Source organism: Pholis gunnellus, assembly GCF_910591455.1.
Source record: "Pholis gunnellus genome assembly, chromosome: 3".
NCBI classification, from domain to species: Eukaryota; Metazoa; Chordata; class Actinopteri; order Perciformes; family Pholidae; genus Pholis; species Pholis gunnellus.
In genome coordinates this window covers 12,671,552-12,690,958 of record NC_136529.1, presented here as the reverse complement: position 1 = coordinate 12,690,958, position 19,407 = coordinate 12,671,552, and the positions used below count along the sequence as shown (strand labels likewise).

Below are 19,407 nucleotides of genomic sequence, written 5' to 3'. Positions count from 1 at the left end.
TTTGACAAATGTCATAATTGAAGTGATTAGTTTCTATTCTGCTTCAAAGGTGCTGTATCAAGTGCTACCAGTAGACATGATCAACAACTAATTGTACAGCTGACACATGCATACATTATTTTCAGAAGAAAATAAACTATAGCTTTAAATAATGTTGAAACAGCTTAGCTAAACGCTGGAGTTGAAGTTCCCTAAAGACTCATCACTGTCCGTTTTGGAGAAACTTTACTTTTTATACCAGCTGAAAAGACTGCGCAGGGTTTGCTGATGCTGTGTATGTGCTAAAGTAGCAGTAATTATTTATTCATTGATGTTACCATAAAGACCTCAATAAGAGTAAACCGAGGTGCGTATCGATGCGTGCTACAAAATGACTGAGGGATACTTAAGACGTGCTACTAGGAGAGAAAACCGGAGCCAGAGAGTAAACTATCTATCCTGCAGAAATAGCCTGTGATGTTTCACACAGCCAGATAACAAGCTGCTGTTGTGCAAGGTCCAGGCCAGAAGATGGAGGGGAGCTGAGAGAGGAGCTCTCTCTCTCTCTCTCTCTCTCTCTCCTTTAAAGGGAACTTCTCGGGGTGGGAGGAGGGACCTACAACTCTTCCTGTAAACGGTCTACAGGCAAAAGGAGCTATTAAATCAAGAAACAAATGGCACTGATCAGCCCTCACATCATCGTCCACTGATAGATCAGCGCACTAAGGGGGGGGGGGGGGGGGGGGGGGAGCTGACATCAGCTCTGGAAAGTGTGTGTGTGTGGGGGGGTGAAAACAGGGGTGATGTCTAGTAGCACTGGGCATTTGAGACAGATTATTGGAAAATTTCTGTCGTCAGCGATAGTGAGTAAATCCACCAGTGCACTTTATAGAGATATCTGTTTGTCCTCTTTTTCTAGAAAGCAGAAGGGAGGTTTGTGGAAAACATTTGGAATTGTGTTCAGCCTGCATACAACATCTCCCTCAAGTCATAAAAACATACCTGTGCAGACAAATTGGAACCGGCTTCATTTATGTTGACATAAAAAAAAGGGAGACTTCCCATACGCGCACGTGCACACACACACACACACACACACACACACACACACACACACACACAGCCATGCACACTGGAAGCACTAGAGGCAAGAAAGTCTGTGTTGAACCGAGATAAACCTGCAGCCAGCATGAGGTCAGCGGGCCGACGGATGTAGTGTTGACCACCAGTGAAAAGAGGCACAGAGTGAAGGGCAAAAGTGCAGGCAACAAACATACTCGGTCAAGTAAAAGGTTCAAGCTCATGTGAAAACTGGATGAATACCATGTCCATTAATTGGCACTCTGTCTCTCCGCCCTGCTTCTACGTGTGGGTATATCGATCGGGATGTGGGTCGTCTCAGGTTTCCAGTAATCAAGAGCAGCAAACAGCAGGAGAGGGCGTGGAGGTGCGGCAGACAGATCCTCGGAGTGCAGAGTTGTAAAGTGCCAGGCGGAACCGAGGGGTTCAGGAGCAGTCATGTGCACCGGGCTAAATTATTCATGCTGATTAGACTCTTCTTATTGAAATGAATTTGAGAGTTCAACACATGTTGCACATCGTCGCCATTTAAGAAGCTTACTTAATTGAAGCTGTGACTCTGTGTGTGTGTGTGCTTTTTGCAAGTTTGGAGGTGTGGTGGTAGAAAGTAACTAAGTACATTTACCCAAGTACTGCACTAGAGTTCATTGAATATTTTCTTGATACCTAATACTACTGCTCCACTACACTTCAAATATTTCAAATACAATACATACAATACTTTTGGGCTGATGATTAAAATAAATAACTGTTCATGGCCCAAAGAGGTCAACTTAGCCAACGTCTTACAAAAGAGCAAAACTGAATACACAATTTGTGCAGAACAACTTATTTCTTACCACACTAATCATCACACAACCCTTTAGATTTATCTTCTGACCCACTGGTGGGGGCCTGAGCCCTAAGTTGGGAACCACTGGACTAACCTCCCATCTGTATAAAGGTGTTAAAACTAGCTCCACTTTCACCAGCTACAACAGGACAATGCTACTTATATAGTGTTCTAATTACGTCATTACAATTATGTATCAGACAAAGGGGCTATTCTGCTCCAGAATGAGTAGTTTTACTTATGATGTACATTAAGCTGATAATACTTCTGTACTTTCACTATCTGAATACTTGTTCATCCAGAATATCTCTCGGAGTATAGTTATCTTACAGCTTAGTACCGTGAACATGTGTCCACAGGTGTCTAAATATGTACGTAGTGATATTATCTCTGATAAACCATCAAATTGCTGTAATGACAGTATGTGGGTGTAGGCGCTCGTGCTCATGTGTGCCTATTTAAACTGTTCTGAAACAGCCAGAGGAGAGGGAAACAATAGCGGTGTCCACCGCCGCCTCTCATCTCCACATACTGTATGTAACACATCAAAAACAGCAGCGCACTGGATAATGAGGAGGATAAGGACTATAAACAGCATTTGTCTGCTCACATTTAAATTTACCAATTCTCGTCCCTCCTCTCTATCATTTCATCCATCTTAAGGAGTTTGACTCTAAATATACACACAAAACCGCCTGAACATCCATCTCAATTGTCAAGCCATTCTTCATCCTTTCTCTCTCTCTCTCTCTCTCAAAAACCCCTCCTCCGCTCTGAAAGCCGCCCACTCTCCTTGTCTATCTGCGCTCCACACTCTTCCATTCGAAACTTCCAACTCCTCCGATACATCACTCACCCTCTATCTTCCTTTCACTCCCCCGGGGAGACATTACATCTTGACCAAACCTGGGCAGACGTATGAATGTGATTTTCAACATTTAAATAACTTCAGTTTTATGTATTTTTGGAGCTACTTGAAACTTGCAGTATGCAAAAACTAAAAACACATCAAAACATTGTAAATTTCTCGAGTCGAATCTTCAGCTGTTTTTGTGTCTCGGCCTTTCTGTCTCTTTCACCGGCTACCTCGCTTGTTCGAAAAAATTAAATCTCGACCGAGAGGATCTGAACAGACCACATTATATTCAACTTACTTCCTCGTCTCTTTCCATGTAAGACAAACTCGAAAATAATTTACACACACTTTACATTTTTTTTTTTTTGTCTGTGAGAATAAACTACGCATGAAGAGGAAGGGGGCGCAGAGGGAGGCAATCTTGTTACCAGCCGGCATAGCCCTGGGAAGATTTCTATCAGACACACGTATAGAGAGAGGCATCCATTTAGAAAATGGCTTTTCTAGGCATGCTGGGCCATTTAGCACACCCTGTGACGACTCCTGTTTGGGGCCATGATAAATGTTCTTTCACACCCGCTCTGTGCACACTGTCAGGCCAGCACGCGCACATGCTCACACAGCCATATGGGCAGCCTACACAAGACATAACTGGAATGGACTTAATATTCTTAGAGAGACTGGCTTCACTAGGTTCGGCCCACAGAGAAAACGTCAGCAACACGTAGCCTCAATTAGTTTGAATCCACAGAACAGAAAGCACTTAACGCCATGTCAGCATCACAGCTCAACACTAGGTCTCGTTAGGTTCAGGATTTATTCAGCTATGTCCAAGTTTTACGACAAGCAGTCAAGAGACACAATAACACATTTAACCAAACATACAGTACATCACTCTGAATATCATAGCGCTGAAACAATGACTCAACTAATCGATAAGGAGACTGACAGGAATTAATCAGCAACTCCTTTTTTAAAGCAAAAATACCAAACATTCCCCAGTTCCAGCTGCTCATTTGTGAGGATTTGCTACTTTTTTTTTGTCCTATTGGATTGTTAAGTCGATATCGTTCGGTTGGTCAGACAAAACAAGCGATTTGATGGCAGCTCCTTTTTGAAATTGTGATGTGACATTTTTCGCTATGTTCAACCATTTTATAGACCAAATGATGAATCTGCTCATCAGGAAAAGAAACAGCAGAAGAAAGAAAATTGAAAAAAATAATATAATCATGACTTGTATCATTTATAATAAAATATATTTTTTTAAGTAGAGGGAGAAACAATGCCTCTCGATGTCTCGATGAAGATTCTCCTTCCTCTTAGGCTCTTACGACCCTTTCAGAAACCCTAAAAAAAAATGCATTGTCACCCAAGCTTTAATCAAAATTGGTTTTCATAGTTGGTGAAATGATGACATTTTGAATATTGCCTACAGATTTTTTTAATCACACAGCAACAATATGCTTTCACCTTGAAAACATGTCATTAGTTTAGAAGTCCACATCAGTAGGAATACTGAAAACATATTTGCACAAACTGGGAAAAGCAAATATTTTGATGGGTAAACATTGTGTGTGTTTTATACTGGATGAATCAACCTCTCTCTAACATGCAGTCGGAGTGTCTGCCTGATATCCACTAACGGTCACTAACCTTTACACCAGCACCATCACTGTCAACTCACTTTCTCCTCTCTGGGATCCATCAACGTCGCCACCACACTAACAGCCGTCACACTAACCACTGTTCCTGCTAGCATTAAAGCCGCCACAGGCATGGTACCGGCTGGATGAATCACACTCACCCATACAGCAATAATGAAGCATTTATCTCAGGGTGCATTACAAACCCTGGAAGCACGGTGAGCATGCACACATGGCAGAAATATGATGAAACAGTGTCAATCACACTCTGTTCAACCATCTGCTCTACAAGAAGACAGACACGTGTTACACACAGCCTCATACGAGGACGCACACAATCAACACCATATTCTGCTAAATGTGTCATTTAGTGCTAGAACTTTAAAATTGCATGCTTTTTAAAAATAGTTAAAACATTCAGGTAAGTTGTTAAAATCATTTTACTTGTTTTCCAGTATATCTTTACTTTAAAATGTTGATTAAGAAAGGTCAAGAGAGAACTATCAGGAGTGATATCTGACTCACAAAAAATATTTGTTAAAAAAAAATATACAAAAAAAGTACATTATAGTCATCAAATTATCTCAAAATAGAGTTAATACTAAACCCAAATGTCTTTAAAAGCGGCAATGTGCTCATACAAACACACATGGAAGCTTATGTTGCACAACCTCGCCCAGTGACATCGTTTTGATCGATAATGCAGAACAAAGTGCCGCGTCACATGCAAGTATGACGTCAACTTACCGATCTCATCTGCTGAGTTCCGGTGACGTGCTGCAGAACCTTTTCCAGCTCCTTCTCGATGCGTCCAGCCCAGTGAATCATTCTGGGAAATAAAATTAGACATTTTCAATCTGCATCACTCGACATCATCACCTGAGCATGTCATCATTATTCATTTCTCTTGTCATTGGATGAGAGTGAGTGTGTTAGTAAGACTGTCTCAGAAAGAGTCCCTCCCAATCTTTGTGTATCTCTCTTTCTGTTGTCAAACTGCCATATTCTCCCCCTTTCCGGATCCCTATCTGGACGCGTCCCTGTCCTTTCTCTCCTAATGTCTGGGTTAATCATCGGCAGCTTCCATCTTGCATATATATGGTCGGCTCTGGCAGGACTGGTAGCGAACGTGCCTGTCTTGGCTCGGCTGGGATCAGTGGCTCTGCAATAAAACTGCTCAGGTTAGACAGAAATGCACCCTAAGCAGGAGCTGATCTCTGTTAGACGGAGCCAAGTTTGGAATTAAGAGATCAAACGGCTCAAGCTCATCACTGTATATCTCCCAGCAAGCAACAAATGACTTAATGGATCAAGATTTTCACTAGATTATTTTAAAGCAGCAGCAGCGGCTAACCTGCCAACCTGGATACAAGCTGAACAATCCACAAGTATGAATGGCCAACAAGAAATTCTCACAAAAAAAAAAATGCCATTATGAAAAGCTCATCTTTCAGCAATCAGATGAATAAATTCTGTCATGTGTTTCCGAGCCAACCACTGACTCTCTGCCAACCTTTTCCTGTCAGCAGTCTGCAGATAGCTAATCACTAGCATCAACAACACAACAGAGTCGTTTGTCTTTTAATATGATGACTGAGACAAATGTCATCTTTAAATGTCAGATTTGCTCAGAAGACAAGAGGGAAGACAGATTTATTTAATTGCACAAATCTGCCAAGTAGTGACAGCGCTCGCCATAATCACACAGCCAGAGCGGGCCTCATCGGGACTTTAACAGCAGAGCAAACACGCCAGGCTGTGTTTACGGGGGACAAGATTCAGAGCAAGCAAGAGGGCCTCCGAAAGGACGGCGCAGAGCGGGACCGCTGGGGAGAGGCCGCTGACTATGAAAAGGTCACCTCGATATGAAATGAAAACAAGCTTACAGTGAGAGCAGAGCCGAGGAGGACGCAGTGATACTAACAGTGAGGGACAATACCTCTGCCCCGAGCCACGCAGACTTCTTACACAACTTCATTAGGCTACAGACACACACATTGTCTACATTTGTTTGTGGGTCTATGTATATATATACAGAATGACATGCAGTAAGAGGGTCTTCTTTCATACATTTTAAGTTTATGTAAATACACATATACTGTAGAAATGGTCAATATTGGTGAAGCAGCACAGTATTGACCCAATCAATCACCAGATGATTTTAGATTTGATTAATTTGGGTAAATTGGGTATTACTGTTTTCATGCAATATTTAATTTAAACTAAGGGTGGATGATATTGTCTATAACGTGGACTACATGGTTAAGCAGGAAAAAAGGTAAACCCTGTTTAGCCAGAAATAAGGCTGGGCAATGATTCAGCTAAATAATAGTGATGCAATTCTCATATCAAAAGATCTTTTACACAGATGTGTAAATTAGTGATAACAAGCTGACAGTTTTTTTTTCAATTAAAGTTACTACGAAGAACTTTCATTTTGTGTTGATGTCGGCGCTCCCTGTGGACAAAGGCGGTAGTGTTTCTGAGCACCAGATTCCTTTTAGAAAACCTCTTATATTACTGCAGCAGGGTCTGACAGTATGCTCCTCTCAGTTCACATTCTTTCCCTCCAGCGGGCCAAGCAATACGGCTTGGGCCTCCAGCAGCATGGTGACTGTGTTGGCTACCAGCGGGGACCGGGGGAGCAGCAAGGGGAAGCTCTGCTCCTGGCTGGAGGAGGAGACGCTGCTGCCAGGCGCAGAGCTCTCCACCTCTGCGGGTCCAAGGAAGCAGCAAGGCCGGATCTGGGTCTGTCTGGAGGCCCCACAGGAGTCCGAGCTAAAGGGGGTTTTCTGATGAACCTGCATGATTTCGTCTGATTTCGCCGGAATCGGACCTGGTGGCACCGATAACGAGCATTAAGAATAACTATATAGAAATAGCCAATCTTCTCGCCGATGGTCTCATTTACTTATATAGGCCGTTTAGAGGCATCGGTATTAAATTGAGACCATTTCAAAACCAGTTAATTAAAAGTTCCTCATAATAAATGTAACCAAAAAAAGCATAATGGGTTAAATATGATTTAAACACTTCACCAACACTTGAGTAAATATTATCAAAAGATTTTGTTAAAGATAATAAAAAGTGATAGTTACTGCAACATTAATTTTGCCCATGTTGCCAACCTCAGTCAAAGACAATTAAGAAAACTTAATGAGTTCGGATGAACACCCTGTGTGTCAGTCACACACTTGTCACTATGTTCATTCAATGGGTCCAAATGTGACGCTGAAATATCTTAAAAGGCAAAAAGTAAAAAGTGGACTATTGACTATATCACAATAAAAGTATCACATCCAAACATGTACCAGATGTACAGACACACCTGCACACATTAGCCTCGTCTCTCCTCCGTCCTGGTGCTCTCATTTTTTTTTAAATCTATTTCATTACATTGAATACAATAAGTCTAATTAAAAACTCACTTAAATATGCAGACTGATGTGACGTGACACGCAGCAAAAAGTCGACAATGGAGCCTTAACACAACTGACCTGAATCAGGCGAGATCACATAAAGTTTACATTTAAAGGCACTTTTGTAAAATGCTGTATAATAACTCATTCTAAATCAAAAGAAAAAAATATTTCACCGTCCCAAATGTGCAGAATCCTCAATTCAGTAACAACTACTGAGATACAAGCAGACACTTGTTTGGTAAATGATATGCACTGTTGAGGCTTAATCCTCAGTGAATGCTTGGAGACCCTCTGTGTTAAGAATGCTGGTATCTCTCTTAAAAACAGAGAAGTTGTTACTACATGAAAGCAGACTGATGCTATCTGGCTCTTTGTAGTCTGATGTAGTATAATAGCTTTGCTATTTGGCACCTGTGTTTTTACTATTTTCTGTGTATTATGACTTATGTTGAAACATTATGGGAAAATGTGATGAAATGGGTTTGGATGGATGACCTGTGTGTCAGCCACACACCGTCACCATATTCGTTCTGCTGCAATGGGTCTTGTCATTCCAAGTGCAACTCCGAAATATCTTTCAGGGCAAGAGGTGGACTATTTTCGCATGTGTGGAAATAACAAAATTTGGAGGAAATTGCTTTGAGTTTCATATAGACTCAGCTACGCAAGGATATTTTACATTCCTGAAGAAGATTGGACATTTAGATTACAGTTATCGAAACAGGTTTCCTCCACATAAATGAGAAATGCAGAAATAATTTCCCCCATGCAAACACTTTCTACCTCTACATACACACACTCACACACACACTCTATACTATTAACATAACACTGCAAAAAAAAAGGGCACGGTGTTTAGGTGGCAACATGTAGAAAACGTACTCTTTCTTAGCCCCGCTGTAAAAATGAACTTCATTTTATTCTGCCCTTTCGTATGGACACATGTCCTAAGCTAGACCTCAAACACACGCTTGCTCCAACTGGTGTTTGTGTCAGGCCTATATACACCCGATGGACGGCCTCAGCCGCTCCCCATACACTTCAACTAGACTAACTGGCAAATAGCACATCGATGTGGGTTACACAATACCCAGTTTATAAAACCCAAGAGATGCTTGAAAATAATACAGGGTGCATATATTACCAGACCATATTATTTATCTTATCTAATGAGATTCACGTTGTTATATTACAATGGTGACTGTATTCTAGTATAGGTCAAAAAAAATATCTAAGTACTTCAAAAAAAACATGAGTTGTATTTGCAGAGGAAAGTAGAGGAGATATTGCTGTAAGATCATAAACAATGCATTTTATGAATTAATCCGTGGGAATTTGTTCACCAAACCATCGACATCACTTTTTTTTTATGGCGCTCAAGTGATCGAATCGAAGCAGCTAATTGTCCTTAAAAGTCAATCAACAATAGGCCTAATATAAGATTAGTGATTTCCCTTTGAAAGTCACCTTGGCCATCAGGAATAACAAAGAGATCCCCCAGTGGATGAATCAGGGAGGAATCATTTAGATTCTCCATTTCTGTGAACCTGACTGACTAATCATCATCACGACGGGCTACATCGTGTTCACATCAGATCAACACGTCATCACGTAAAGACTTGAGTGAGGAACTTTTGCAGTGGCTTCACTGGGTTTAATACTGGACCGCAAAATCTGAAATAGTCATATCAAACGAAGCAACGTTCACTTAAAAAAAGAAAAAAAGAAAAAAAAAAAGGCAAAACATTGTTTGAGTAGTCCGACAACGCAAAGCCGGTAAACTGAAGCGTGCGCAGACGTGTGTCATTCAAGGTGAAAGTATTACAGTGTTCGCATTTTTGGAAGAAATTGCGCTTTCATTTCAAATATAATCGCAAAACAATTTCCCAACAGGTACCCTGAAAAAGTCCAACAATAGTTTAAAACAGCTGCTCAGCTTGCTGTGACTGCATGCGCTAACCAGGATAAAGCAATTACTGTAATACGTGACATAAGTGCGTCTACATTTCAAATATAATTATTTTGACAGGAAAAACGTCTAATTTCTGATCGCTGCAAACATGACGCTACATTTGTCCCCGATCAGAGTCTATGCAAGTAGTTTTGGAGTTTTTGGAGACACGAGCCGAGGTGCAGGTAGCCTACTTCAGCTGAAGGTTTAAAGACCTGGCGCTCCTGCGGCATTAACTAATTGGTTTTGTCTCTATCCCGGTAAAAACACCGGTGTATCCTGCTGTGGGACAGAGATGATTATTGGTGCGTGTGCAATATCCAGTGGAGGACTTTTAAGACTAGCCTCGTTGTCGCTCAGCCTATCCAATCCATCACGCGTAAATGGGATATTCTCCCCCCATGCAGCGACGGCAAAACAACACCGCGACTATTATCATCAGTTTATTTGTTATCCCTGTGGATGTTCTAATACATTCTTGCTCGCGTGGCTTATTCGCCAGGGGCACCTGTGCATGCTCCCTGTCGCCTGTTTCTGTGTTGATTGAATAAGGCTTTGGGTATTAAATGCCACTGCCCACAAACAACAACATAGGCTTCGTGAGAGCGAAATTCATAACGCGGCATCAGAGACGGAAACTGCGTCTCTTGTGTTTCAACATAAGGGACAACAGCTCGGCTCGCGCCAAGGTAAACGGCGCTGCATGTGCAGGTTTGGCGGGGCCACCTGTCCTAGTTCCGCGCTCCGCGCCCCTGGTTTATCCCCCAAACGGTGCAGGGTACTTACGTGTAGTGCTGGGGGAAGAGGTGAGTCCCGTCTGTCGGCGTGGAGACGCATATGATAAGTACAGTTTGGATTGTGAAGAGGCAGAAAATACCGTACGATGGCGCGCAGATCGCCATTTTCCATTAAATATTCAAGAAACTGGGATAAATAAGAGAAGGACCGGAAGGACAGTCCCTTGCAGCTGAGCTAAGAATAACCGAGCTCCAGAAGAAAGTGTGTGGCGGGAGCTGATGGTTGGCGGAGGCTTCTGCACACTTCAGCCGGCAGTGAAATCTCAATCAGAGACGCACAGAGGATTGGCAGCTGACGACACGGGAGATCAGGATCAGGAAGATGCTCTGCCGCTGCTGCTGATGTGCCTGCCTGTCTGTTTGCGCACTCGCTGTCCTCCCTCCCTCTCCGCCGCCGCACATTTGCTCCTTTTCTCTCCCACTCTCTCCAATGTAACAGCCATACAGAGTAAAGCTCGCCACCACAGGGAAATAATGTTCCCATTCTGGTTTTCATAATAAAAAAAAAAACAATTGATCGTATTTAGGGCAATATATAGGATTTACGTGAAGGGAGAGTGGAAATGTTAATATGTTACCGTTGTATTCTCAATAAAGGGCCTCCAGGAGAGCACAGTTGACTACATGGAAATAGCATTGAGAGATCAGAAGTAGTGCACTTGTTTTGCAAATATATAATACCGGGGTGACTCGGGAAATGGCTGCCCATGTAAAATATGTCAATTTTTGCGCACAGATTTGGCATAAGATCCAAACATTTGTTCAAGGACTTTTTTATCTTGACGTTTTATTTTGAAGGTTCAATCACTTGACTTCCTGTATTTAAACAGCTTATCTGTGGCACTCGACTCAGCTGTTGACACAAGCGGTCGTTGCTCCGTTCAAACATGCTATTCCTGTGCGACAGACGGGTGCGCGCATCAGGCCAGCTCCTCTTCCTCCTCATGTCCCCTCTCCGTGCACTGTGTCCTCCTCAAACCCGGAATTATGAGCCGGAATCAGGACTTTATGTTGATAATTAGAGACATGACTCTAGAGGGGCGGGTTGTAATAACTGGAGTGTAAACATCCAGCAATCACCTTGGGGCTCCTCTCAAACTACATTTGTTCTTCCTATTAGTGCAACTAGTCCAGTGGATGCACATTTAAATGAATGCAAGGAGAATTAATAACCTCATTGTGGAAACACCTTGCTATTGTATATGCTGTCACCAGCTATTTGGACGAGGGGCTTCACATGTAACTTTACAGGAGGGCAGGGCATGTCTCATTGCTTCTTGTAACTGGGGGCCTCTGGATAATCACAAGCTTGTTAATAAGGTATATTTTAGTGGAGCAAGTTTTCCTCTGGACATAAGTCTGATTCTATTCATTTTAACGGTAAACAACGAGGAGAGATGCACTGAAACCTCAGAGTAAATCTAATTCAGCATGAAGTTACCCTCCGGAGAAGTGAATATCTCCTTCTATCAGCCGTGTGTGCGTTTGTGGCTCTAGCACATGTGCGTGTCATTGTGTGTGTATGTGTGTGTGCAACAGTACCTGTCTTTTTACCTTTCCCTGCACTGCCGTTTGTTCTCTAATCTTCATATTCTAACTGGAGGGCATAGAAGCGCTGACACATTTGCACCTAAACAAAACACATTTTCAAGTTCATCCATGCGTTAAAGAAATCACAATAAAGATATATAGCTTTTTACATGATGTGTTCCAGGTGTGTTTCTGTCCCCACAGTCCTTAGCACATAAAGGATGATGGTGCTCAATGTTGTTGCTTTTTTTCAGTTGTCTCCCAGTCAAATCCCTGGTTTATGACTCTCCTCGGGGAGTCTTACATCTCTCAGCTAATTTGCTGGACATGAGTGGAGACAGACAGTCTTGTGGCTGTGTTGTCCTTGGATAGTCAGTCAGCAGGGGACACGCAGGTGCTCTGCTAGAAAGCCACACACAACAGTCGGCAGGGCTGCTGCACAGCGTTTCTGTCTCCTCGCTGACAGGGAAGCAGGGCTGTTTTGGTAGAAAGGACACACTGCGGGGCACAGGCCTCAGCAGGAGAGCAGAAAACCCACCTGACGGCAGGGATGAAAAGCTACAGCAACGGTCCCCTCTTATGTACATAGATGTCACGGATCATTCAGTGAGAACAAATATCTAGGCTAGTTCCTCGGGAGGTGAAAAAAAAATGAAATCTGCTTTTATTTCCCAGAGCTACAAGAGTTTTGAGACATATCTTGAGCAAGCGACTCCCCCTTATCCAGCCCTCCATACAAATCTGTGGCAGAAAGCCAGGAGACAGTGGTGTTTTGATGTATTATTAGTCCCTCTGCAGAAAAAAAATAACCTTAATTGATGGCTACTCTCGTACATTAATTTACAGCACCACACTTCCCATCGTGACATTAATGATAACAACAAACAGATACGGGTAGAGTGATGTAGCCTTGCTGACTCACACTCAACATATCTGCTGACTCACAGCAACCCCTTGTTTCATCCATCCATTGAAACATACATTAGGCAAACTTATCTCAATTTACCTGGCTCATGGCGCCTGGGGAAAGAAAAATTAATACAAATTAAATTTTGAGTTAATGCACAAATATGTAGTTCTCTCTAACAGCAAGAGCAGAGGGGGGTTTTTATCTAGGCACACAAAACATCAGGGGGTAGAGATGTTTCTCTGGAGAAATAGGACGCCTCTGGCTGTTCTGCAATTGCCGAGACCAAGAGATGATCGGCAACTAATTTAAGCAATAATTTCTGATATACTGTATAGCCTTGTCACACTCGACTTCGTCACACGAATACCTTCAATGCACATTTAATATCACCTGCCTGAATGTTTGTGGTGATGGTGGTGGGCAGAAGAGTGGCAGATAAAAGAGTTGATTGCCCCCCTGGGGCCTTGGATCTCATTGAACACACTGCGATGCTCAGAGAGAATCCACTCTTTATTAGAGCTGATCGATAAGGCCAGCTAAGAGATCCGCTCAGTGAAAACACACAGATCAATGACCTCAAGCTCGGTTCATCCTCCAAACGGTGAGAAACGCAGACAAGAGGCGGTTCTCAGCCGCTCAGGGTCTCTCTCATTGGCCGTTGCAGTTTCTCCTGAAAAGATTGACCTGCCAATCTGTTATTGATCCAGGGAGTTGAGAGGAAGGAGACGGGCCTCGCTGTTCTGTATCGGACTTTCTGGGGACTGCTCCCCCAGACAGAGGTCGAGTAGGTTGGAGTAAAATTAATCACTCCTTGTTTCCCCTGTCTCCAGGCCTCGAGGAAGTCACTAGTAAAGGCGCACCCCACACATCCAGACACACACACACACACAGTGGCTGCTTATCTTCCTTTTCCTCTACCTTATCCATCTTTCTCTCCTTCTCTAACCTCCTCCTCTGTCTCTTTCTGTGGCCTGTATGCTGATGTTTTGCTGCGCTGGACAGAAAAGTGAGGCTTCACACTCTGTAAAACCTAGTGTAGTCAGCATGCTGAATGCTAAGATTTTATATTTCTGATTAGAGAAGGACCACGCGTCGCATTCGCCGCAGATGATAGAGGCAGCTGCCCTTGAGCGAGAGAGAGTCCAGACGCTCACAGCAAACTTCAATGATCCCCTCAAGTGCTCTCTGTAAAAACAGGTGCATGATATACTGTCACTCATTTACCACGCACATTCTATGAGGGCTTTTTTCTTCTTCTTTTGAGTAGAGTCGGCGGGCTCTTGTCCTCTACAGGGATATATTGAAGAGATCGGCGGAGTGATTCCAGCAATCAAGGTTATCTTCCCTCTGTGTCCTTTTTAGCTTACTCTCTGCTCACCTCACAATTTATAATCCCATTTAGTTTCATCCACTCACCAGAACAGAAAGATCCAATCTCAATAACACACAGACCTCCATGTTTACATAAATGTTTGTATATCATCCTCCCTTATTTGCTTTATATTGCCAACATGACCTCAACGCTTTGCTAATATCAACAAAAAAATGTCTCATTCAGACGACAGTGCTCTGCATACCTCCATTACTGTAAAATACAAACATACCCAGCGATGTCGGGCCGCAAGGCACTCTGGGACTTTCATGCTCAAATGTCAGAGCGTTTCATCCTGATTGATGATGACTCACTCCCCTTGCTCTTAGTCTGCATGAAAGAACAGCGCCAATTAATGACCGAACCTCCTCACGTGCAACAGTAAGAAACCAACCATTATATATTAAATGTTACAGCGCGGCACACAAACGGTGCTATTCTGATAAAAATACAGATATTTATGATGGAATATATACATTTAAGGCTACATTTTATCAGCCCCCAGATAATTCCCCTCCATCCCATGTAGTAAAGTGGCTGGATGTGGAAACAGAGCAAGACTCAGCACTCATTGACATGCTCTACTAGAGGCCTAATAGCCCCTGGGTAATGGCCTCTTTGGTCTTCAGGAAATCCTCCCTCATGCATACATCAAAGCTGGGATTGAGAAGGATAGAGAGTGGAAAATAGAGGGGAGGAAAGAGACATCAGTGCCACACAGGGAGAGGAGATAGAAGGTGAAGTTAACACACTAAAGTAAGCGCTCATAGGAGTTCATTTTTGTTTATAATTGTCACAGCAAGGTCAGTCCAACATGGTTTAGATTTAAGGATTGCATCAGCGTGGTACACCACTGCTAGGTGGGCCTGGGAATCGAACCTCAGTATGTTTTCAGTACTGACTGAATTTGTCCATAGCCTGGTCAGATTTTGTGGTCTTGTTGTCTTATTATTTGGTCAAATACTTCCTGAAATAAATCAAAGAAATGTCCAAAAATCTGTGTAGTATAGTATCCTTTTTTTACCCCTGGATTATCGGAGCTAAAATGATGTAAATTAACCGATTTGTCGACATGAAATTTGATACAATTTGATAAAATGTATATACATTTGTAATTTGTCAAGGAAAATTGAAAAACATACTCTGCTTCCAGATTCTGAAATGTGAAGATTGTCTGCTTTTCTTTGTCAGAGTAGACTGAATATCCTTGTTTTGAAATGTTGGCCACACAAAACTTTTAAATCAGGATCGGCTCCGAGAAACCGTAATGGCCATGACACTATTCTGACATTTTATTGAGAAAACAATAAGTTGAATTATCAAGAAAATAATCATTAGTTTCAGTCTTTTCCATGATATAATGTTAAAAGACTTCATCCTCAATCCACTCCTCTATTTCTCCCTCTATCCCTTTCTTCCACTCTGTGTCCATCGCTCTTCTTCTCTCCCATTGCTGACACACAGCATCCGAGAGTTGTCAGCCAGCTGCTATAACAGGAAACCTGTTCCATCGTCCCACAACACCCCCTGCCTCTTCGTACTGTCCATGAGCCATCTGCTTAGTCTGCATATTGCAGATCTGTCAATGCTATCTAATTATAATTCACACAAAGGTGTTCATTGTGACCCTGACTGTGTTTGCAAAAGTTTTGTCTTGCTCCATATGTTGGGTATACACATCAGGCACCTGCCTGGATGTAGCTATGTACGCATGTGTCCATCTATACAGTATATGGTCTCTCTCTCCTGCGAGTAAATACAGCAGAGCATTGGTCAACCACATTCAGAGAAAGCCGAGACCTCTACATGTCCTACACCATGCAGCAGAGTGTGTGAATTCTGCCCTTTGCGATGATTTCCAACTCATCTCCCAGTTAAAGCGAGACTCAGTAAGCCTCTTTTTCAAATGCTTTTGTACAGTAGCAATCACTGCACTTCAAACACGAGATGGAATAAAGCGATCTGGAACTGATTGAATTGAGGTCAAAAAGAAGCAGGAGTAACTTCAAGCTGCTCCACAGTGGCGTGCCAACATAAAAAAAATTGGCCTTCAATGCGTTTGCAGTGAGTGAAGGATTAGGTGTCGCCATATAGAGCATATTAAACAGTGTCAGTGTTAAAGAGGCAAAACTAACAGGCCTGTGGCGCCTTTAGTGGCTTGATAAGGCGAGTAGGTGGTCCCGTCTGAACGTGGTCTACTCCTCTTCTCTTGTCACTGTGGAGTGAGAAGTGCAGAGTCGCTTGCCCGCCCTGCCGTCACATTAAAGCACATCTTAATTGGCATTAAAACTGGTGATAAGGGCTTAATGAAGGAATTAATAGATAACACACATTCTGGAGTTATTCTCCACAGTCACACTCTGACAGACACATAAACACACAGCTGTACTCAAACTGGCAGATTTTTACAACCACAGACAGAGTGAGCAGGAATTCGTGGTGAAGTAGGTGGCCTGCAGCGAGAGGCAGGACCAAGAGTGAAAGCCTCTAATACATCACATCACCTTGCATGACAACAGCTAACCTTCTCCGGCTGTGCAGCTGGAGCATCTAGCTTGTACACTGCCGTCACTCTGAGCTGTTAAATGGGATTTTAATCTGATAGGGATTACCTTTTAAGGTAAACACTGCATAAAAAAAGGATCTTAACTTTTATGTATAGAGTATATATGGTTCGTTTATTTACAAGTTGTTTATTTTGGTACGACTAAGTACATAGAATGGATCACTCACTACCACATATCACAGCATTTATAAACTCTCAACTACAGTCTGCAACACTTTACCCTAGATGGGCCTTATTACAAATGCACACAACTCAACAGGAAAATATAATATGGTAACAACACACAGCACAAACAAGCAGTTTAAGGACATCATCTTAAGCTTTGTGACATTTATGTCACCCATGTTCAAATCTTTATATTTTAAATCGACAATGACAATCATTAGTGGTAGTTATAAAACAAAATACCACATAATACTGTTTCCACTTGAGTATATATATGTATCCTATTCATGATCCATTTGGTTCAGCGTATCAGTGCAGTTGGTCTGTGTATAGCATTTATGAGTTTTTAATACTGTTGAATTTAAAGTATAAGTTGCTGATGAACTTGAGGGACAGAAGAGCTTCAAAACAAGCAAACAGACACAAAACCGTGACATATTATTGTTTTCGCTAACTTAGCTTGCTAACGTTACTTACACATCAAGCAGCCACCTGCAACAACCTGGAATCGATTGGTTAACGGCTGGTTCAGTGCTTGCAGAACCTATAGACTCTGCTTGTCCCCCTTCTGATTCTTTTACATTTGAAGAGTGTTAGGCTAACTAGTTTACATGAAAAAGACTCCAAGAAGTATGTAGATCTCTACAGACAAAGCCATACACTAGTGTGTTGTAAAATTTAAATTACTAAAATGTGTGACCCTCTGAATCCAATTACTATTTGAATATCGTAGGGTCACTAATTGCTAGATAGATTTCTATGGGGAAGTTATTTTTAGTAAAACCTATCAAAATAAAGGCTCGATAAAGTATGATTAAAAACAATAGTGGCAAAAAAAAATTATTATTTCACAAAATATGAATGGTCACAGAATTGGATCTAATTATATAGCAATTATGGTTATCATTTTGATTAATAATGTGGTGCATATCTATCTGTCAGTGATATTGTTCATGTGATAAAATCAGTCCATTGGCATGCTGTACATGTACAATATTAATATGTAAGGACAATGAAAAGGTGTGTTTAACACTAACAATAACAATTATGATCATAGGTGAAATTTCCACAGAGGTCCACGAGGTCCAGGAATGCCTCTGGGTATCAAATCGAACACTGTCAGAATTAAGATTGACGACATACACAATTGCACAGATAGCTAATGATATTTAACATCACTAGCAATACCCGTTTTTAATGTCATGGTAGACTAGTATTTACAATATGCTAATAAATGGTCCTGCAAAATGATACTGTATGGGCACACAAAGGAACGGTTACATTCGTATGATGTAGTTAAACCATTTAAAGCTGTAAAACTAAAAATATAATTCATTGTCTAGCACTTGTATATTGACGAGGGCTGCAAAAGATAATTATTTTTTATTGACTAATCTGTTGACTTTTTAAAAATTAATCTATTGATCATTTAGTCGATGAAATGCCATAAAATTGTGGAAAAACGTCCGTTGTAATTTCCCAGAGCTCAAGGTGACCTTTTTTGGGGATTTTTTTGTTTAATCTGACCAACAGTCTATAAACTAAATATATTTAATTTGCAATAAGATAAATCAGAGAAAACCAGCATATTCTCACATTCGAAAAGCTGGAACCACTGAATGTTTGTCAATTTCGGTTGAAATTATGATTTATGGATTATCACGGTTGTTGTTGATTGCTTTTCTGTCAGTCAGTTCATCGACTGATTGTTGACACCACAGCGCTGTCGGAGCACAGTCCTATATCTTAGAGAATCATTGAATACTTTTTTTTTAATGCATCCATTCATCAGCTTCTTGAAAGTAAAGAGTATCCACCTGGAGCTGGCTCATGCTTGTGCAATATTTACTGTACAGCCTAATAAAAAAATGCACGTTGTATTTCCTTTATGCACGGCTCTCCATGATCCAAAGGGCACTTATTCCCTACAGCACAACACAGTGAAAACTACACTACACACAGCAAAACTAACCAACCAGGTGAGACAGAGAGCTGGTTCCTATTGGGGATACTTCTTCTGAGCACCTAATGAAGCCAGCAGTGCCTCACCTTATTACAGCTAATGGTTTATTTATGTAGTTATTTCATGCTGGGCTTAGAAATGTACATAAATCGTTATTGTTATCAGTATTACTATTACATCACTTCCAGCATGTAGAGATAAGCAGCATTATATCCACGCAGCCCAATCGAATTCTCTTTAACATACAATGGAAATTAGTGTGCAAACATAACACATATTTGCACAAATGACTGTTTTGTTCAGGCATATAATTGTATGTTTATTTGTGTGTGTGTGTG

At 41.7% G+C, this 19,407-nt stretch overlaps 1 protein-coding gene across 1 annotated transcript in view; it reads right to left on the bottom strand.

Annotated features, from left to right (window-relative positions):
• cacna2d2a (calcium channel, voltage-dependent, alpha 2/delta subunit 2a) overlaps window positions 1-10,668 on the bottom strand; it is a gene marked incomplete at both ends in the record, with an annotated part of 136,124 nt that extends 125,456 nt beyond the window's left edge. The window contains 2 exons of the mRNA XM_079156694.1: window positions 5,141-5,222; window positions 10,553-10,668. Coding sequence (XP_079012820.1) covers window positions 5,141-5,222; window positions 10,553-10,668 — 198 coding nt within the window. The remainder of the gene's footprint in view (window positions 1-5,140; window positions 5,223-10,552) is intronic.
• Window positions 10,669-19,407: the final 8,739 nt, after the last annotated feature.